Source organism: Nestor notabilis, unplaced genomic scaffold (assembly GCF_000696875.1).
Source record: "Nestor notabilis isolate BGI_N333 unplaced genomic scaffold, ASM69687v1 scaffold6555, whole genome shotgun sequence".
NCBI lineage: Eukaryota > Metazoa > Chordata > Aves > Psittaciformes > Psittacidae > Nestor > Nestor notabilis.
Genome location: NW_009930548.1, coordinates 35915 through 58414, shown reverse-complemented (window position 1 = coordinate 58414; position 22500 = coordinate 35915). Strand labels below are relative to the sequence as shown.

Sequence of the window (22500 nt, the reverse complement as noted above, 5' to 3'; positions counted from 1 at the left end):
CACCACTTGATATTAATACATGCTGTACTTCAAACGAGGTTAAAATGATGATGACATCTCAGATCTGTGTGACAAGACAGAAACAGAGATATACAACTTCTATCTTCCTTTTGTATTTGCAGCTTCTTCCAGGTATAGATGTCACAGTGTCTGTTAGCTGATTATTTCTTTTAAATACAGAAAAAAGAACAAAAAAAAGAACAAAAAAATCCCTTTTAATCACCTGACTGCTTATTACATTTGATACTGGGAAAAGCCCTTCATTTACTTCAAACAAAAAGTTCTGTTTTCCACCACTCACTGTTATGTTTAAAGTAAATAAGTTCTCGGCCATCCAGCACCGCCGAACTCATTCAGTTGCCAGAACAAAGCCGTTGTACAGAGGTCCACAACAGCCCTTTTCTCTCTTTCCCTTAGCAAGATCTTGCCTGTTACCACAGTGTGCTCCCTAGCTTTGTAAGCAATTCAGTAACGTGCAAATGCTAAAGTATGTATGCTTATTTCACAGAAGAAATGAAGGAAGATTATGACACTATGGGGCCTGAAGCCACAATTCAGACCACTGGAAACAATGGTACAGGTAAGGTATTGCATGATATGAGTGTTGTTTCTCTTTAATACCATGTAGAATTAGCTGTGCATGAAGAAACATAGTGATAAAACAATTTCTTTCTTGTTTTCAGTTGAATAATTGGGAAACACATAATTCTCCTGGTTTTTGATTTTTTCCACAATTTGATCACAATGGTGCAGCAACAAACTCATTTGGTGAAAGTCCTTGCTATCTTGCCTGCAACGTTCCAGCCCCCAACTCCTTTTAACTGCTTCCTTGTGAGCTAATAGTTTTCAGCAGCGTGAGGAGATGTTTTCCCAGTGAGGGTGAATCTCATATAGTTTAAAGTAGCTGGACCAAGACACAGTAGTCTTTTAATGAGAGAGACTGTACAAAGAGTTTGATAATGAGGATGGGGTGCACCCTTCCTGGCAACCCCAGATTCGCATAGTGCACAGAGTAAGCTACTTCAGAGACTGAAAACATCTTTTCAGCAAGACACACATAAACCCCTTACATAGATACACAGACACACACACTTTAAATGCATATTTATGAGATTATTATGTTTCTGGCTAATCTTTTATTATTATTATTATTTTTCCACATCTCTTTCTTTCCCCTCTTCTTAGAAATCAATACATTTTGTGGAAGAAGAAAGGGGACAGAGATGTTTAGCAGGCATCATCTCAGAGTCATCTCTTTTTTTTTTTTTCTGTAGCAGAGCAAAGCAGCAAAAGGTTTCTGTTACTATTTTCTAATCCAAATGAATTCAGGGGTTTACCATGTTCTTTCCAAGGGCCGCAGGGCCCCACTCCATCCTTAGCACAGCTGAATGCCATACATCATTCAATGTTTCTTTTGCATTTTGTCACAATTTGAGATGTTGCAGATAGCCCCGATTTACATGGTTAAAAGTAAGAATTTTCTAGTGTAAGTACATTTCTATGCATTCCATCATGAGATCTAGTTCACAGGTAGTGCCCTCTACAAATATTACTGTAAAAGGTGGTACCTAAGTCTTGCAAGGATTTTATTACTCACACTTTCCTGAGGTTGGTTACACCCACATAAAACCCCAATGCTCTTATTAAGTAACACAAGAAATTTACTTTATAATTCTTGAGAGGGAGAATAATAGGAAAATAAAACCATGTCACTGCTTTTTTCACCTATTAGATTTGTTGTGCATGAAAGGAGGGTGGAACTGAGACACAGTTTATGATTACATATATAGTTAATAGTGTTGCTGTACAGAACTGGATACACATGTAAGCGCTTTTTTTTTTTTTTCCCAAGGGACATTAATAAGGTGACAAATAGTGCTTAGCACTTGGAGAAACAAGACTTTAAAAGATGCCTGATTCAGAAATAAGATTTGATGTTTATCTGAATTACCATTACCAGAGCGTTTGAGGTCCCCTATCAAGTCCATGTGACTTCCTTTGCACATATTTTCCTTATCATAACAAGCTTTGGATCTTTCATACTTGCAATGTGGCCTGCTTGAGGGGGAATACTTCCTATCCCTTTAGCCCCTTCTCTTCCAGGATCTGATGGTCTCTTCTGTCTGCTCCGCTTCTTCCTCAACACACCTCTTTGGGGGCAGGGTGCTGTCGAGCCCCCCGCACAGCCCTTCCCTATCTCTGTGTGGGGTCCATGGGGTGTCCTGCCTCTTCTGAAACCAGTTTTCTGGGGAAAAAGATAAGGGTTGCCCCTACCCAGCTTGATGCACTGCAGACTCGTGGCTCAGAGTGCTTTGCATTTAGGCAGTCTGCGTTTAAAATGCAAAACCTGCTCTGGATGTTGCACCTGGCAATTCCTTATCCAAATGTCCTGTGCAAAAGTCCCAGCCTCCGCTTTACTCCAGCTGCTGTTTGCTGCAATGGGCGGCTTGCATAAATAACAGTTACAAGTTGCTTAGTGCTCTGTTGGTGTTTAATTCAAATCTTTTATCACTGAGTGGTTCAGAGCCACCTCCTCCAGTGGAGGCTGATGCCTGGTTAGGTTGGGTGGAACGTACTTCTGTAATGGTTGCAGTCTCCATAGTCTCTTAAGAGCTATGTCAGATTACTTAGTCATATTAAATCATCTGATAAACTAATTGCCTTTGCCAGTCTTTTCACCTTGAGTGAAAAATGCCAGGTGACTATTAGGAGATGCAGCATTCTTTATGCAGAGCAAAAACTCCCCCGCTATGCCTTTGGAGGTGCTCCAACCATTATTTGAGAAGGAAAAGGAAGAGGTCGTTAGAGCCATTGATATCCTTTCTAGCTAGTCTGGGAAATGTTCAAAATTTTCTTCTTGAGGCTCACCAAAGGCTTTGTTTCTGAGCGTTTGGCTTCTATTTTTCCTTGCGGGTCTTAGGTAGATTTAATATTGGTGTTTAATAAATAGTTGAGGTGAGACTGAGACTTGATCTGATGAAAGAAGCTGGATCAGTGACTTCATCTTTAGTGAAAGCCATACCACAGTGACCTTCTGGTCTCCAGGGGAACCCCATGTAGTGCTTCCTACAGATTAACCTGGGATCTTCCAGATGGGCCAAGGAGATTTCTTGCATTTAATACATGTCTCTACCTCTTGACACCAGATCTTATGGTGCTACATGACCTGGGCTGAGCGCAGAGATAGGAGATACAGCTTCACACTCATTCACGTACATCCAACCACAAAGTTGCTGAAGGTGCATGCAACAACTGCAGTGTATTTTTAGCATCAAATGTCATTAGCAAAGAAAGGAAAAAAACCAAAAGAAAGAGTCTCTGTTATTAAATTATTCTGCTATTGTCAGAATGGCCAGTTGTACTTAAAAAAGAAATCTTGTTATCTATACATTAATCAGCTACATTTTTATAATGAGCCATGGAGGCTTTATAGTGGAAAAGAAAAAGTGACCATTAGAATGAAAATTTTAGTCATTGGTCCTGCTACATTAATTTGTAAATATTTCTGAAATAGTTACTTGACAAAATGACATTTTGCAGAAGAAGTTGTTAAAATGTGAATGAATAAATTTCTATGGTTTATTTTGTTCTACCTGTAATGGTTATTACAGCTAGGATGTTTGCAGAAAATAGATTAACATAATCCCTGTAAACAAACAGAAAAAATTTCCCGGTTTTGATTTCTAGCATCTGACAAGATCCAAGTAAAGATTTTAATATAATTTAAAGAAGGGACCAAAAAAAAAAAAATGCTTTGGGGGGAGGAAAACAGAAGTAAAACTTGGCAGGTTGGAGGACAGGCCGTTTTCAGGCTGTAATCTGTGTGTACCAATGGGGGCCTCTCACTTCCTGGCTAATGAAGGCTGTGGTTTCATTAGCTTTGTTTGCGATCAAGGGCAGCTATCACCATCTTGCAGGACGAGTTCCCACACAAAATAACTGGTCTCCCAAACTCCTTGAACCTCTCTCACTTTATCTTGAAAGGTCCTAAATGCCTCCAAAGATAGCTTTCCTTAATGCATTTTATTTTAATGTGGCATGGCCACATCAGCTTTTGGAGCTGAAAATATTTCTGCTCTCCAGGCTCCAATAATTAATTAAAAAAAGACTTATTTGGTGAGGTCACCCACCATACATCTCGCTAAAATTCTTGCATCGCAGGAGGGGATGTGCAATGTGTGTGCAGTATAAGCCCACGAGGAACATGACTTTCTGCATGGAAAACAAATCAGGGCATGGGGGGGAAGCAAGCCTTGCCCCCAGGAATTGAGAGAAAAACCTAATGGTTATCAGATGGGTCTTTTTAGTAACACTGGGTGAGCTTCCAGCCATGTCTGAATTGTCATTAACATCGCTGGTGAGAAACCAGATATACATGGTCACCTTTTGCTATTCATGTTAATCTGCAGTGTTGCAGCACTGGTTGTATTGTTTCAGTTAAGGATCTGTCAGCTTTTCCACTAAATCCCCTTGTTTTTAGGGGTTTATAATGTAGACATAAACATTTGCTTTAGCTCCTGGATTGCATGTGCAGACATAGAAGCTAAATAATCCAGAGAATTAGGAAGCTGAGTCCAGTAATATTGCAGCAGTCTTCCACAGCCTGTTGGATCAGCCTCCAGATAGATTTGAGGATTGGGTAGGAAGAACCTCATTTGCATTCAAATTTGGGACTGAAGCTCCTAATATTAACCCAGGCCTTGCCTGGTGGTTTGAATACTTGTCCTATAAATGCAGTTGCAAGCTCCAAAACTCCCCAGCCTGCCTGAAGGAGGAAAAGGACATATGGAGCCAACCCTTGGAGCCATCCCACCTTTACCTGCTTCCATATCTCCTTTCTGGAGAAAAGTTCTCTTTCCCTGCTTCACAGGTAGCATTTACTTGGTCATGGCCTGAATCTGGCAAAAAATCATTTGTTTTCCTTGGATCTATTGCTAAATCAAGAGAAGGAGCAGAGATGGAGTAGTGTTAAGCTGGAAGGTGGAGGATTTTGCAACAGTTGGAAGATCTAGGCATAACAAAGAAATAAAAAGTCAGGCTTCCAAAGTGAAAAGCAAAGCCTTATCTTTTTTGTGATAAAAACAAAAAGTCAAAAACATAGCCTGATGCTCTTCCATGTAAAAGGTGTACTTCAGTAACCACCGTTTTGTTACATTTCTCTCATAGCTACAAAATGGAGGTAAGGTACTCAATCTTTGTCTCGTACTTATACTCCCCTTCTCTAGAAGTTGCTTTTTTGGGGGGGAAAAGTAGAGATATTGTTTCTCATGCTAATAGCAAATGGTAACAGGAGCTACAGAAGGACCAAGAGAGGAGAGAGCTCTGTGGTGTTGTAGCAATTCCCCACAAAACCGCTGTGATAGGAACAGAAGTTTCCTTCCAAAAAAGGAGTTCTGTGCCCTGTGCAATTTGGTCACTATCAATAAAATACTGCAGAAGGGTTGAGGAGCTGCTCAGCTCATACCAAAAGTAGGGCATATTTGGCTCAGACAGAGAATTTTATTTTATTGGCTAAAGGGATGAGGTTTGCATGAATGAATAGATACTGTTACCAACGATGGCGAGATCAACATTTCAAATCAGGTGCTTTCAGGTTTCCAGTTGTGCTCCAGTCAAAGATCATGTCTCATTTTGACTGCCAACATCCCCTTGCATTTTTGTAGGAAACTGAGGCAAAACATTTAACCATTTCCAAGCACCAAGGAGCTGGTTAGTCTCTCATTTCCAGTGGTACAAACCGGATGGTAATAACCCTGTAGGTCATAACCCCTTTGATTTCCACGAATTTACTCCATATTGCTCTCTGTTGTCAGTGAGAGCAGAATCGTGCCATTTAATGTTTTACTTTTACACGAACTGTAGGGTAGTTTATGGTGTTGCCTCATTTTCTTGTTTCACCTAAGGAGAAATACATTAAAAATGTAATCAATCATAAGCTGTTCTTTTCATTTAAAGTCAGTTAAAAACAAGTATATTTAATTCCCTGCCACCAACTGTGTCTTCCAAGACCTGTTAATAAAAACAAAAATTAGAGAAAGAAAATGATTGGGTCTTCCTCCTCCCCCCCCCCCACCCCCCCCCCCCCCCCCCAGTATAATTATATTAATATTTGTCTATAACATCGCAGATTTTTTAGGATCTTTTCTGTATGCAGTGTTCATACATGAAGGAAAAAAGCATATTTTTAGTGACAGGATGTTTTGTGGTTGAGCATGTATTATATTTCATAGACACTAAATGGACAATAAAAAATTTGGTTTACATTTAAAGAAAGGAAGGAAAACTCTTGTACAGACCGTAAAAGTGGTTTTAGGCTTGGTATCCCTGTTATGGTCTAAAACATGTGGTTCTGTTTGTAGAAATATATGAAGAAATACTTTTTATAAAACAACCTATTCTCTCATTGTAATTAAATCTTTCAGGGAGAAAAAAAAAAAAAAAAAAGTGAGCAATTCTCTTCTTGTGCCTGCCACAGAAGAGCAGCCCAAGGCAGGACCTGTGCTGGAGAACGAGCAGTTTGGTCTTTACTACCTGCAAGTCCCATCTCCCATGTGGGGACTGTTTGCAGGATCTGGGGGCAGCTGAGCTCAGTCCTGTAGGTTGAGCTGCATTCCTGACAAAAGCCGTAGGTCACCTAGGAACGATGGAAGGTTCAGGTTCCACAGATGAAGGATTACCCTACATTACCCAAGCCTCATAAACTTCTCCTGCTGCCCTGTATAGCCCATGTTCCTGTTAATTTAACTGCCCACCCTTACTTCCATCTATGCTGGTGGAAAGCCTGCATTAATTTTGTTAGGAGCTAGAGTAAGACCAATGAGAGCGTGGATCCAGCTGCAGCCCTAGTCTCGTAGCTCCAGTACACCAACTCAGCCTGTACATAACAATGCTAACTGACCGAAGCTCTTGAGGACGATGTACTCAAGCCCCTTTTCTTTCCTCCTTCTCTCATTTTAGTGAAGAATGCAAATTGCACGTCGGACTTTGAGGAGTATTTTGCCAAAAGGAAATTGGAGGAAGGAGATGGGCATGCAGTCAGCATAGCAGAGTACCTGCAGCGCAGCGACACAGCCATTATTTACCCCGAAGCCCCCGAGGAACTGTCTCGCCTTGGCACTCCAGAGGCCAATGGGCAAGAAGAAAATGGTGAGGCTGTAATTCATTTTTAGCCAGTATCCTGACCTCGTGCAGCTGTTGCAATTATAAATGCACTACATGCCTGGGTGTTTACCTTAAAAATTGAAGAACAGCTGCAGCGGCATGGAATTTCACAAGCAAAGACTGGGGTTGTAATTTCAGTGTATTGTGATTTTTTAGTCAGCAAATTTATATTATGTGGTGGGTGAACTGAAGAGCTGAATTTAAACAGGGGAAAGGCTACTGCTCTACTTGGGAGTTTGGGAAGTTTTAATAGAGTTTTAATACAACAAAAGACAGAGTAGCCGGCCTATTGCTCTCCAATGCCTTGATAAATAATTGGAAAAGCTTCAGTAGGAAGGATTCTGTCAATGGCATAAGTAACGTAATGAGCTGGGCCTGGAATGCAAATCGCCAGTTGATAGGGTAAAGTATTTCTTAGTTTTCCAGCCAGCCAGGTCTGCGGGAGGAGCGATGCTTGTAATTAGTTTCCTAGCAGGGTCCAGAGTGGGTCTCGCAAGTCTGCCATGGGTGTGCACGGGTGCTGGTGCCTCCTGCCACCAGTTGGAAGTGGCGTTCCTCCCTCTTGGGCAGCAGATTGCAGCGATTCCTCTCATACCATCCCGGGCAATCAGCCCATGAGCTGCCATTGATTTGCTGACCTTTTGGCCTGCCTCTCTTCCTCCCCCCCCCACCCCCATCCCGGGGCACAGACCTGCCACCTGGAACTCCAGATGCCTTTGCCCAACTGCTGACCTGCCCCTACTGCGACCGGGGCTACAAGCGCCTGACGTCCCTCAAGGAGCACATCAAGTACCGTCACGAGAAGAACGAGGAGAACTTCTCATGCCCTCTGTGTAACTACACGTTTGCCTACCGCACCCAGCTCGAGCGGCATATGGTGACACACAAGCCAGGGACAGATCAGGTGGGGGGCTGGTTTTAAGTGATTTCTTTCCGTAATAACCCCTTAGAGAAACGATATTGCTTTGATTGGCAATCATTATTAATTTTTCATGGCATTTCGAAGATGCAGATCTTTTAATGGTAATAGCTTTAATTGAGGTCTAAATGATTTTTTGATGGTCTCTTCTAATATGATTTAATAGTCTTATGTTCACGATCGAATGAGTGTGTTAATTTCTAATTTAGAAATTTTATTTGCACTTTAACTTGACTTTAGTTTCATTTTTATGTTCCTCAAAAAGTGAATGAAACTGTAGCATTTTAATTATACATTATTAAACATCTCAGCAATTTTAATTCCATTTTTCACCTAGTTGTACTTTGCAATGTTGCAAATAGGAGCTCCAAGACATACTAAAAGATCCGATAATATTTTTTCATTACTTTTTTGAGTAACTTTTTCAATCATGTGAGATTATGTGTATTCTGTATAATTGTTTGTTAAGCATAATTACACATTTTTAGAATAACTGTTCCTGCAGTACATATAGGCTATCATTTGTGATTGTGCCACTAACACATGCATGCACTAGAATCACGGCATCACTATAATTTGTATAGCCCAGCAGTGTATCTGCAATAAATCAAAGCAGTTTTTTCCTCGATGTGATACATGTAATGTTATATCAGTGCTGCATTTAAGGAAATGCTGCGTATCTCAAACAGGTGCCTGAACTTCCTCAGTGCTCCTAAACAGGCTGGTGATAGACCTGTGCCACAAAACTCATATTACATACCAGCAGAAAAGCTACTCCTGTCCTCGCCAGAGAATTACTTCTGTAAACCTGTCTTACGGGGGATTGTAATGGAAACTCATATTAAAACTTGAATAGATGTATGTATGGTGTCATATTATAAAGGCTTTATGCCATATTTATTTTTCTTAAAAACCTGAAAATCATGATCAGTTGCATTTCTTTTGGTAGGTTTTCCTCAGCATATGGTAAGTTCAGTTAGGCAGACACACATCTAATTGTGCAATTTTTGCAATTAGCATTTTTAAGAGAACCCTATCTTTTGCTTGATCTTATATCAATATAAATGATTCTACAGCGGCCTCTCCTCTTCTTTCCTTCCCATGGCTTTTCCAGTAGACAAACACATTTTCACACGTACATTTTTCCTAAACTGATCCATCCTAAGGTTCTTTCTTTTGCTTCATATCATTAAAAACACTGGGGGGAAAAAAAAATCAGCCTAGATATTCATCCAATGTAACTGCCCGAAATTTCACATGCGAGAGCATGCTGGTACTGGTGCATTATGAATGGTAGCTTTGGTGTTGAAAAGTCTCCTCATTTGCTCATGGCATTTACAATTAGTAAATTAAAATGATTGTATCATATTAACAGTGGCACAACTAAAGTTTATAGTAGTCCTCCGAGGGCGATGGGGGGAGACAAAACAGCTGTTGCTGTTTGTTTATGCAACTCAGCAACATATGAGCGCAGGTCCCTCAATGGCGCGCAGCGGGCTGGGCTCTGCTTGATCTTTGAAGGTTGCTGCTGTTTGAACAAACCTCCCTGTGTCCCATGTAACACCATCTGTCTCGCCAGGAATGTGGGAAGAGGCAGCACACCCTCGCAGTTGTCATACCATTTCGGCGCTGCCTTTTTTTTTTTTCTTTCCCCTTCTTTTTTCCCCCTTTCTCCCCTCTCCTCCTGCAATAGGCTTTTGTGTTGTGGCCACCTGCAAAAATCTGACCTCCTACCTTGAGCGTCCAGAGTGTTTGGCTGCATTATTAGGAATATTATTACATTTTTTTATTTTCTTTTTTTTCTCCCCAAATTCAAAGTCTTTTTTTGGCTTTTCTTGCTTGTTGCAAAAAGGTCAGCTGCCTTTGATTGTATCTTTATGCCACTTTTAACTTTCAACTTTCTCTTGCCCTTCAGAAGAGCACCGGCAGGAAAACATGGCACGAAAGGTAGCTCAAGTCTTCCCTGCTGCTCTGTGATTTTAAAAAACATTTTCCAGCACCAGCTCATGCTGAAGATGCAGTCTCCACTGCTTGATAATGAACTGAATCTTACATGAAATTCCACTAACGAACAACACTGTTTCTGTCTTTCCTCCACAAGCAGTAAACAGAATTTTTAAACAAGCGGAGTCCCACATGTTCAGAATCTGCTAGGAATATTAAGAGCCACAAATCTTCTTATAAAACAGTTTCTCTCGTCATAAGATACCTTAAAGCAACACATTTCTGATGAGAGACTTAGGAAATAATTCTAAAGCAAATATCGAATGCTTATGTGAAAGTACTTTCTCATTTGTTTCGGTTTACTGCCAACATTTTGATTTTTATTGCAACACTGATGAGACAAATAAATGTACATGCAGACCTTTTGGTCCGCTTGATAAATTCAGAGTCACATTAATTTTGTTTTTGTTTTTTAAGCTAGAAATTCATGGTTTCTCTTGCATAAAATTCATGTTGGTGTCTTTTTTATTTTTTCTCAGCACCAAATGCTGACCCAAGGAGCAGGCAATCGCAAGTTCAAATGCACTGAGTGTGGCAAGGCCTTCAAATATAAACACCATCTGAAAGAACACCTGCGAATTCACAGTGGTGAGTAGCGGAGGTACTGGTGTGCTCATTTGCATTTTGTTTAATTAGCTGAGTTTTAAAGACTGCTTAAAATTTACACAGTTCTGCTTCTGGCTTCTTGGAGCTACTAAGGTCTTTCATAAGTGATATCTGAGTCATCCTCATTTATCATGCTGTTAATACCACAGTCTCGCTGAAAGATTTGAAAATAGTAAAGCTTCCTGCAAATAATATAGATTGTTTATTCGGCAGTTTGAGTTCAGAAGCATTCACTCATTTCTGTGCAGTTGGACCTGAAGAGCCCATTATATCTTTTATAACAAAAAGTCTCCCCAAGTGAAATACAGCTCATATTCTCAGATAACGATTAAGAGCAAAGCATCTCATTGTGAATGACTTGTGCATTTGGCTCTCCTTGACACCGCATTCAGCACACGAAATGCCACCGAGCTCTGTCCAGGCACAGACTTCCACCAATGCTCATGTGGAGGTCCTAACATCAGGATTCATTTTCTCATACCATGCTTATTTCCAGTGAAAATTCCATTTTTTGGAAGAAGGGGAAAAAAATAAAAAAAAGAAACAAATCAAATTAGAACAGTCTGGGTTTGATTTGACCCCGCCTTGCCACAGGGTACTTACCTGTAATGTGAAATGGTCAATCTGGTGCCAGTCTCACACCTTGGTGGCTGTTGCCAGCTCAAGACCATGGGTCCAAACTGACCTCAGTTCCCCTAGAAAGAGTGCAGTGGTGTAAAGCAGTGGTGGTGTATGGCCATATTCATAGAATTATTATTTTCCTCACTCAGCGTACGTACAGACTATCAGTTGGGTATCGAATGTGATGACTTGCAATTACAGAAGCAATAATGATAATTAACATTTGGTTTTAATTATCATTTTAGGTGAAAAACCATATGAGTGTCCAAACTGCAAGAAACGTTTCTCCCATTCTGGCTCCTACAGTTCGCACATCAGCAGCAAGAAGTGTATTGGTTTAATCTCTGTAAATGGCAGAATGAGAAACAATATCAAGACGGGTTCTTCTCCTAATTCTGTATCTTCCTCTCCTACTAATTCAGCCATTACACAGCTGAGAAACAAGCTGGAGAATGGCAAACCACTTAGTATGTCTGAACAAACAGGCCTACTGAAAATTAAAACAGAACCACTAGATTTCAATGAATATAAGGTTCTTATGGCCTCACATGGGTTTAGTGCAACTAGTCCTTTTATGAATGGTGGACTTGGAGCAACCAGCCCTTTAGGAGTTCATGCGTCTGCTCAAAGTCCGATGCAGCACTTAGGTGTAGGGATGGAAGCACCATTGCTTGGGTTTCCTGCAGTAGGCAGTAATTTAAGTGAGGTGCAGAAGGTCCTACAGATTGTGGACAACACGGTTTCCAGGCAGAAAATGGACTGCAAGGCTGAAGAGATCTCCAAGTTGAAGGTTTACCATATGAAGGATTCATGCTCTCAAGCTGAGGAACAAGGAGTTACCTCCCCCAGTATTCCCCCTGTGGGTCTTCCAGTAGTAAGTCATAATGGTGCCACTAAAAGTATTATTGACTATACATTAGAGAAAGTCAATGAAGCCAAAGCTTGCCTCCAAAGCTTAACCACAGACTCAAGGAGGCAGCTCAATAACATTAAAAAAGAGAAGCTGCGAACCCTAATAGACCTGGTAACTGAAGACAAGATGATAGACAACCATAACGTATCCACTCCATTTTCATGCCAGTTCTGTAAAGAAAGTTTTCCTGGTCCCATTCCATTGCATCAGCATGAGCGTTACCTGTGTAAAATGAATGAAGAAATCAAGGCAGTCCTTCAGCCTCATGAGAACCTGGTTCCCAACAAACCTGGAGTGTTTGATAAGCAAACCCTCTTGCTGTCATCAGTACTTTCTGAGAAAGGAATGACTAGCCCCATCAACCCATACAAGGACCACATGTCTGTACTTAAAGCATATTATGCTATGAATATGGAACCCAACTCTGATGAACTACTGAAAATTTCCATTGCTGTTGGCCTTCCTCAGGAATTTGTGAAGGAATGGTTTGAACAAAGAAAAGTCTACCAGTATTCAAGTTCCAGGTCACCATCACTGGAAAGGGCCAGTGCCAAGGTGGCGCTGGCTGCCACCAACAACACTCCCACTAAAGACTCTTTGTCAGCCAGATCTCCAATAAAGCCTGTGGACTCTATAACTTCACCATCTATAGCTGAACTCCATAACAGTGTTACTAATTGTGATACTCCTCTCAGGCTAACAAAACCTCCTCATTTTACCAATATTAAACCAGTTGATAAATTGGACCATTCTAGGAGCAATACTCCTTCCCCTTTAAATCTTTCTTCCACATCTTCTAAAAACTCCCACAGTAGTTCTTACACTCCAAACAGTTTCTCTTCTGAGGAGCTTCAGGCTGAGCCTTTGGACTTGTCTTTACCAAAACAAATGAAGGAACCCAAAAGTATTATAGCCACAAAGAACAAAACAAAATCTAATAGTGTAACTTTAGAACACAACAGTGTTTCGTCATCATCTGAAAACTCAGATGAGCCACTGAACTTGACTTTTATCAAGAAGGAGTTTTCTAATTCAAATAATCTGGATAAAAGCACTAACCCAGTATTTGGTATGAACCCCTTTAGTGCCAAACCTTTATACACAACACTTCCCCCACAGAGCGCATTTCCCCCAGCCACTTTTATGCCACCAGTCCAGACCAGTATTCCTGGGCTGCGACCATACCCAGGACTAGATCAGATGAGCTTCCTACCACATATGGCCTACACTTACCCAACTGGAGCAGCTACTTTTGCCGATATGCAGCAAAGGAGAAAGTACCAACGGAAACAAGGATTTCAGGTAAATTGTTGCAATCATTTTCCTTTGAAAGGCTAGAAATTAGTATTTTGTGGTATGTCCTCTTACAGAAGAAAAAAACCTGAAGCTATATTCAACATTTGCAACAAAATTAGCAGAGTTTATTTTAGTCTGAACTTGCAAAAATGCAGTGCAGTAGGAAAACAAACTGCAATTACCTTAAGAGTACCTCTACTTGTACTCAGAAGCAGTATTAATACCTTTAAATAGGCATAACACTTATGGTTTTATTCTGTTAAGTGCTCAGTCATTTCTTATTAGACTTTAGTCTAAATAATAATAATAACATGCATGAAAAATCCCATCCTGCAGGAGAAAAACAAAGTGAAACTTTGTAGAGAAACTGATCTCTTCAGGGCACAACTACATTTCAGCATGGGGAAAAGGAGCAATGGGAGACCTCTTGGGAATCACCCCCACACTTGGATGCAAAGCTGTACCCCTCTAAGTGGAGGTCCATATGGCCTTGTAGCAGCTCTATGTTATTGAAAGCCCTCAAAGCTTCCTTCTCCGTGTTTCTGGGGGGATTGTTCACCCACCATGCATGGGAAAGGCATTCTCTGTTCTCATGAATGTCTGGGGGATAGGAAACATTGACTTGTTGTTTCCCCATATCCCTTTCCTTCAGCCCACCTACTGCCCTTCCCAGACTACCAGTCCTCTAATCCTGCCAGTCATCTGGAACAGCTTTGAAAAAAAACTGGAGATTAAACAAAATTATTTGGAGAGGTAGCAGCTAGGGACCTTAATCGCAGAGGAAGTCTTTCCCTGGACATGTAATCTGCGTCGGCACTTCTTCATGCCTGGGTACAATATTTAATCCTTTTCTCAGAGTCAGTACATGAGTAGTAAAGGATTTTGCCACTTGCATTCCTACAGCAAAGAGCTGCTTTAGAAAAGTCACATACTTCTATATCTTTCTGCTGGTTTTTTTCAGATATAATGTACAGAGTTTAGTTAAATGAGATTAACCGATTATAGATTAGGGTTTTTTTGTTTGGTTTTTTTTTTTTTTTTTTACATTTGCGCATGTTCCTTTGAGTCCTATTATGGTCTATTAGTAATTTTACTGACTAGTAAATGTTTTATAGTTTCAAATGTGAAAATCAGGTATGGTATTACATTACAGGCTGCAATCCCTCTTTGCACAATAGGAGCATAAATAGCACTGCACCTCCATAACAGCTGTTCCACTATTCCAATTTACAGTACATCTGCCCTCTTTGTAAATGTATTTAAGCCTATTTAATCTTCTCTAATATTAATTAGTGCAAACCTAGTCTAAGAAAACCGAACAGTGTGATAGCAAATGGAAATGTATGTTATCATGCAAGTTTGCACTCTCTTTGGATCAAGACAAAATAAATATCAAGAAATTTAATAATTTACTGATCCACATTCATTATTGCTTAATGCTGAAGGCTGTTTTAACATAGATAGAACATTGATAAAAAGTGTTATTAATATTCCCTATTTCAAATTACAAAATTAAATATAAAAATATAGCTTGAGGCCTTTAGTCGGGAGACATACATTTAAATGGATTGCATAATAATAACATTTGTACCTAAATATAAAATTCAATTAAAACCTTTCTACAGATACAGAATATAACCAAGTTTCTGTGTTTTGAAAAGAATGATTTCTTAGCTGTCACTTACACTTACACCTGTAAAATATTACAATACCTTTTGCTGTCCACAGAGACCCTCCCCTTTGCTTTTTCTGCTCCTTGAAAATATTTAGTGCTGAGATTATAAATATTGTCCACTTGTGTAAATCATATTACTGCAGAGTGCTCAAAGATAGAAAGTTGGTTTAAGTCATAGAAGGCTTCTCATTGTTTCCACATTTCCCATCAGATGTAGTTTCATTTGCAACGGGTTCCTAAGCTGACAGGGACCACCATCCTAAGCAGACATGATTTTGACTTCTCTCGGGTGGTTGGTATCTCCATGGGAAGGCATGGTGGTAGAAATGGGTGTCACTGACGGATGGTTCCATCACAGGGAGAATTGCTTGATGGAACCCCAGACTACATGTCCGGCCTTGATGACATGACGGACTCTGACTCCTGTCTGTCCCGAAAGAAGATCAAGAAGACAGAAAGTGGCATGTATGCATGTGACTTATGTGACAAGACATTCCAGAAGAGCAGTTCCCTGCTGCGACACAAATACGAGCACACAGGTAGGATGGCCGTGCGTGCCAAGGGGAGGGTTGAGGTCCATGCTGTGCTCTTCACAGTCTTTCACAAGTATGCTTGTGCAGTGAATGTTTTGACAAGTGCTGAGGCTCTCAACAGGGCAGAAAATATCTTTTGCTCATTTCAACATATTTTTGAATTCTTTTTAATGGCTATTGCTTGGTGAAGAACTGTTGGATGTGATGGGGTGAATCCTGGCAGGTGCTATGTGATGTGTCATGCTGAGCACGGTAGCAATGGTGGCACTCAGCATCTTGCAGGATGACCCTTTTACAAATAAGGTAGGCTCTAGCACTTAGAAAGAACTGCAACTTGGTCAACACAAAATATGGCACAGGAATGAAGGGTGACAGTATATTTCTCATTTCCTAGACATTATCTGACCCTGCACCATTTAATCCTATAGAAGAACTTCCACTGACATTAGCAGCATGAGCAGGCTCTGGCTGAATTGTTTGGAAGTAAACTGCTCACAGGGTTTGCTCTTGCCGTGATCTTGCACCCCAGCAGCACAGGCAGGTTACATTTCACTTTTTTGCTTCTTAGTTAATGCCCAGGGAAGGCTTCTTTCTTTCCTGAGTAGGGACTGATTTTTGTCTAGTTCAAGGAAGCTTGCCAAAGCTCACCATGGATTATCAGCTTAAAAAATATTTTGGTTTGAAAAAGACCCTCCATCATACCTATGCTGGCCATGGTTCCCCTTGCAGGCAGTGCTCCCTTTCCCACTCTCAGTCAGAACAGGCATGAGCCTGGAGGTGGAGATCTCTCCAAGGGGGATGCATCAGCTCAGCATGTTCCAGTTAGGGGAAAACGGGACCAAAGCTCCCCATATAATAGAGATATCAAGTTATGTTAGACAAAGAGAATGTGAATTATCATGAGAATTATTGTGCAGCAGGACATAAACCAAACACCAACTTCCTAGAGTGAGAAAAAGCTTACTCAGGAGGAAACTTTCCTTAACTTTGAAAACTGAGTCTCAGTTCAGGAAATGAAGCAAGTCACATCATCCTTCAATCTCACCATGTGATGGTAAAAAATGTATACCTCTCTATAAACACATCTTCCAGGATGCACATAACCATTTGGCATTTCATATATGAAAAATTTACAATTCAGAAGTGGACTGTGCCTTTAAAAAAAATTCATTTACTTTTGTTATTTTTCCTTCTTATACTTTTCTTCCACATTTTAAGATAATCCCACACAGGAACAGAAAAAAGGAAGTTAAAATACATGTGGGATTAGGAAAGAAAATTAAAAGCAACATTTTGGACTAGATCAGCTAGTTCATTGATGGAATGTGCTTCCCACTACATTATTCAGATCAAATTGTTTATTCAGTAGAAGAATCTTTGAAGGCTTTACATCCCTGCACCTTTCCTCTCCTGAATGATTTTATTACAGCCATCTGCAAACATTATGGCTTACTACACTAGTACTGTAAAGCTCTTATGTTAGAACTGGCCTTCATATATATTGGGATCTGGACATATGGTTGAATCCCATAAAGTTGGTAGTCCATAAGGTCGACAGACATATGGTTTAAAGGCTGAAAATTTGACAAGCTGAAATGTGTGCAATCACCTTGATTTGCAAAATAAACTGCATTTGTAAAAGCAAAAATATGTTCTGGTCTTTAAGTAGCACAGGAACCTACTGCCTAGAAAAATACCACACAGCTGCAACGTAGGGACTTTTCTTCTTTTCTCTGTCCCTTTCAGTTTCTCAGCTTTACATCCGTCAATTTTATGGGACTCAGCCTTATGATCCAGAACGTGTATACGGTGTAATATTTAACATGCTAGAACTACAGCACATCATCAAGCTTGAGTGTGGCATTTAGAGACAGGAACAATGGTCTTGTGGCAAAGGCACAGGCTGAGAGAACTGCACTCTTCTCTGCCTTGCCACAGACTTCCTTTGCGAATTTCAGCAAATTGCTTCACCTTCATTCACATTTGTCTATCTTTGAAACAGAGGGAGATGATACCAGCCCGCGTCTCTGGGCTGTTGTAAATCTTAATTCATGTAGGCTGAAATCCTGCGATGGAACTTGCTGTATAGATCGTGAAGTATTATTAATGACACACTTGCTTTTAGAAAGCCTCCACGCATCACGCTAATGGTAGATAGAGATGGTTGGAGCTGTGAAGACCTTGGCTGGCTGGGCTAGCTCCATCACAGATCCACAGCCTTCAGGAGGCAAAATGCACTGGGACTTTGGCTAATGGCTTAATGTGCATCTTAAGTGAATTTCAAATTAATTTGATAGTTTTGAAAAAAGCTTGCAACTGCATTTATAATATAGATATGAAACTGCAGTCTGTTCAGTGTAAGGAACCAAACTAGAAGTATCAGCATCTTCTGCATTTGGGATCATTCTAAGAGTGGGCCCAGATTTTTCAGTCAACTTTTTGAAATCTGAAAAAGACAAAAAGCTTATTTTCTGAGTGTGTTGCTATTTTCTGACTGACTGATCACGATCTGTTGTTACTTCATTAAAAACATATTTTTAGGAGGAACACTTCTTGCCTTTCCTGGAAAAGCACAAATACTGGATGTTGTTTATACTGATGTCTTTTTTCCTAAGTGAAAAAAAAACCCAAAATTATGTGCTTTTTGGGTTTTTGTTTTGTCTGATATTTGAACAATCAGATTTTTATTTGTCACCACTTTACATGGTTCACATACCTCTTGCAAATAATCGTAGAATGAGGGTTAGGAGATTCAGAGAGAGAGAGGCCTGTTCCTGCTTTGTAGCCCCTAAATATTTATCCCAGAGAAATCATTTGGAGCAAGAAATAACATTGACAGATAAAACTACATAAGCTGCCCCAATCATATATTACACCAACTACTGTAAAGGAGAAAACAGGAATATCACTGAGGTATTGCAGTGGAGCTAAGTTTCCCTTCCAGGACAAGAAGAATGGAGTTTGGCCAGTTCTTTGTGTCAGTCCAAGAACTTCTAGTAGGACCATGTGGATGCAGATCAAGGAGCTCTGCCGTCACCTCTGTTCTCCATGCCTGCCACAGCTTGAGTGAAGTATGAAAAGGGGCCCAGATTTCACAATCTATAATTTTTAATTTATGCAGTAGTAGCAGTATTCTGCAATAGCTTCTAGCTTCATGTGGAGAAGGAAAATTTATTGCGTTACTGCAATGAGTGAAATGCATTCTGGCATCTGAATCTGAAATTTAGTGTAGAGGCCACTGCTGGTTGCAGGACCAAATTCTGCCAAGTTAATTTTGGGATGGCATTTAATTTTAAGAGAAGTTATATGGTGCCTGTGAGAATTTGAACTTCACAAGCCCCTATCTCTTTAAGACCAGGGAATGCAGCACTGTCATTAGGGTGCAGAGCACAGCAGGTAGCACAGGAATTCAGTGCTCACATTATTTTCCTGTGAAGTCTTATGAACTCATCCTAACTTTAGTCAGGCTGAAATTAGTTGAGTGGATATTGCATGCGTCCAATCTCAGATTTACCCATGCTGTTTAGCACAAGGTTCAAGAAACTTTCCATACTAAAGATGAAGATAGTTCCCTTAATGGTAAAGCATTGGTGCCATTTGATGAGCAAAAAAAATCTTTGCATTGCAGATAAGTAGGGAAAACAATAGTGGTAAGTGAGCAAGAAAGCAAACAGAATGGAGCATCTGGAAATAACAGAAATATCCTGGCTCCTGGGTAGCAATCCAGCCTCCCTTGGTCATCAGTGCTGTGTTGGGCTGATTCAGGATTAAGGTGAAGGTTAGCATTTGTTCTGCTGTCGTCAACACCCATGTCTGCTACACACCAGCTTTATCATAGCTTCACAAGGAAACTTGCAGCGTGCTTGTTCTGCAACAAAACCTGGAAACAGTTTTTCAGAATCCTACCTAGAAATTTTAAATCCTTTCATTGTTGTTCTATATTACATCATATTCTATTTTATTACTTGTGTGGGCTGTCGAGGGCCTCATAGCTGTGCTAGTGCTTTCATCCTTTCCTTTTCCACTGTATATTTTATTAAGACCTCTTTTATATTTTTGTAGCTTTCATGCTGATGCAAGCACTAGTTTTATTTCCAGATTGATTCTGTAAACTAAATATTGTTCTTGAGCCTGGTAGCAAATCAGCTCTCTGGCTAGTATTTTGAATTCCCAGCTCAGAAGTTTTCTTTATTTAGAGCTTGATTCATAAAAAATTTACATGCTATTTAAAGGTTATTTTTTCTTGCTTTACTCTGATGCAAGTTTAGAATTCCCCCTTTTACACTCAAATAAAGAAAAAAAAAGAGGATATATTCTATGCTTGTGAAATCTGTTCTGTAGACAAGGTCTTCTATTGAAAACAGAACAGGTGCAGCTTGGGCAATTATATATAAATTGCATTTATCTGGCACCTTTGACCGCTTTGCTGTGCTCTGGCCGCTAATCCATCTCCATTGGGACTACAACTAACATCCAAACCCCCAAGCAGCTTCAAAAGAACTGCCTTCAAAAAATAAAACCAAACTGTCACAGAAATGTTTCCTTCTTTCCTCCAAAGAGTGGGATTTCTGTTTGGCCCCTTCCCACAGGAAAAAGACCTACTTGCCTAAGGCAAAGGATGGGTGATATTTAGGCTGGGACCAGTGACAGCTTATGATCTGATGTCTTATGACTTTTAAACCACTGCAAATGTGAAACGCATAGCTTTTTCAGTCAAAGGCTTTTAGCCCAGGAAGATTGAGAGATACTCACTGCTAGAGGTTTTTTTTGTTGTTGTTTTGTTTTGACAGAAACACAATTCTAGAGACTTTGCAAAGAGATTAGTTACAATTTCCCCTCTGTAAATTGAGTGCAGGCCCCTGTGGGAACCTCTTTTTGCAGATGGTGGAATAAAAAAGAGCCCAAACATTTCCTTTCGATATTTGAGAGAGATTTATCGTTCAGTTTTGGTGCGAAATGTGTCATCTACCTCACGCATCTACCTGATAACACAGAGTGTTCTGTGAACCCTCCTATGAGGTGCCATGGGTGTCTCTCCTAGTTCAATCCCCCATGGCTGACACAGGTCATCCGAGATGAGACTGGGTAAAATGTGGGGTGGGAGGTTCAAATCTTCTTCCTTTCAACCCATCCAGCACACTGATATGGTATTGCATGACAATGTTCTTACTGCATTAGCTAAATAGCTGATAAAGCAGCCAGAACTACTTAAAATTGTAGGTTCTTCCCAACCACCTACAGGTGTAGGTCTCCCCATCCACCTACAATTCTAGGTTCTCTGTATCCACCTACAGCTGTTGACTTATCCCCACCAACCCACAATTGTAGATTTATCCCCATCTCCAGTGTAAAATACCTTACTTCAGCTTTATTTTATGGCCTACTAATGCGTTCTAGGGATTAGGTACTCCTTTTAAATGGCTGAAATACTGGGTTTTGCACACGGGGGAGAAAAATAATTCTTCCACAAATGTTCAGAAACCCGATACATTTAAAAACATATTTCAATTAGTGTTGTAACAGCTGCATGCTGTGCACTGCTAAGGTATGTTGTATGGTGTCTGAACAAAGAACTTTGCTCAAGCTGTCATGTTGCCTCAGATCAAAACTGAGTCCTTGATATGGATGTGGTAGACTAAATAGCTCTAGTATAGCCTTTTTAGTACTAATATAAATTAATATGAAAATACAAAGTATTTTAATCTTCTCATTTCTAAATTAATGTATAAAATATAGATGATTCCCTGCCAGGCTATCAGTTTGCTGACTGGAGGGAGGCCCCAGGTAGCATGAGCAGGAGATGCAGCACTGAATGAACGCCGCGTGCAAGGGATGAGCAAAGCAGAAAAAGACTGAGGGACAGGCACATAGCCCAGCCCTGTGGAAGGGCAGGTGGAGACTGGTCTGGATGCAAAGCAGTGGAGGTGGCTGACTTCTGTTTGAAGAAAGAAGTGCTTGTTAACTGGATGGAGCACAGCTGTGGGGTGAGAAGGGTGTAGTGGGCATTAAAAAAATCAGGAAATAACAAAGAAGGAACGTTGCTGTGGAGAAGCGGAACAAGATGAGGGTTGGACTTATAGATGTTGGGGAAAAGTAAGTCAGAGGGAGAGACTGAGACAGCGTGGGCAGTTCAGTGAGGAGGAGGACACAAAAAAAATTCTGAGAAAAAGCAGAAGGACCACGAGGAAAAAACTGAAGGAACAAAATTAGCAACTGTGAAGATACTAGCAAAGGGATGGTAATGTGTTGCTCTGAGTGAGCTCAGCAGGATAGTTAGGACAAGGCAGGGATGCAGGCAGGTGCATCCTAGCTAGTGCATCCAAGTGGGTGGTTGGTGGCATTGGGAAAGCTCCCACCTCACTTGTGAAGGTTTTCTGGTAGCACTGGGGTTTAAGGTTTGCTTAGGTCAAGAGTGCTTTGGGCTTTTATGCTAATTTGAGTAAGTGACTGAATCGTGCTAAAATCTCCTGAGCTATGACTGTGGGATTTCCCCACTGTGGCAAACTTGTGCTCTGAATCCAGGTAGCTGCCTCGCAGGTCTGGATTCGGTGCACCCCCAGGTCAAGGCAGAAATACCTAATTAGGAAACAGATCATAAAAGCAATACTGCTATAATCCAATATATCAAGCTTGAATTTTCAGTTTTACTCTAAGGGGAAATAAAAAAAAAAAACAAACAAGAAAAACACCCCTCTACGTATGCAAGATTAGGAACCTCTCATACAAAGAAATGTAGTTTGAGTCCCAATTTCCAGGCATCCACTAATTTCTC

At 40.5% G+C, this 22500-nt stretch overlaps 1 protein-coding gene across 1 annotated transcript in view; it reads left to right on the top strand.

Annotated features, from left to right (window-relative positions):
• ZEB2 (zinc finger E-box binding homeobox 2) overlaps window positions 1–22500 on the top strand; it is a 31847-nt gene that overhangs the window by 5284 nt on the left and 4063 nt on the right. Inside the window, exons 2-7 of the mRNA XM_010015442.1 lie at window positions 509–580; window positions 6958–7146; window positions 7851–8065; window positions 10564–10672; window positions 11557–13526; window positions 15554–15734. Coding sequence (XP_010013744.1) covers window positions 509–580; window positions 6958–7146; window positions 7851–8065; window positions 10564–10672; window positions 11557–13526; window positions 15554–15734 — 2736 coding nt within the window. The remainder of the gene's footprint in view (window positions 1–508; window positions 581–6957; window positions 7147–7850; window positions 8066–10563; window positions 10673–11556; window positions 13527–15553; window positions 15735–22500) is intronic.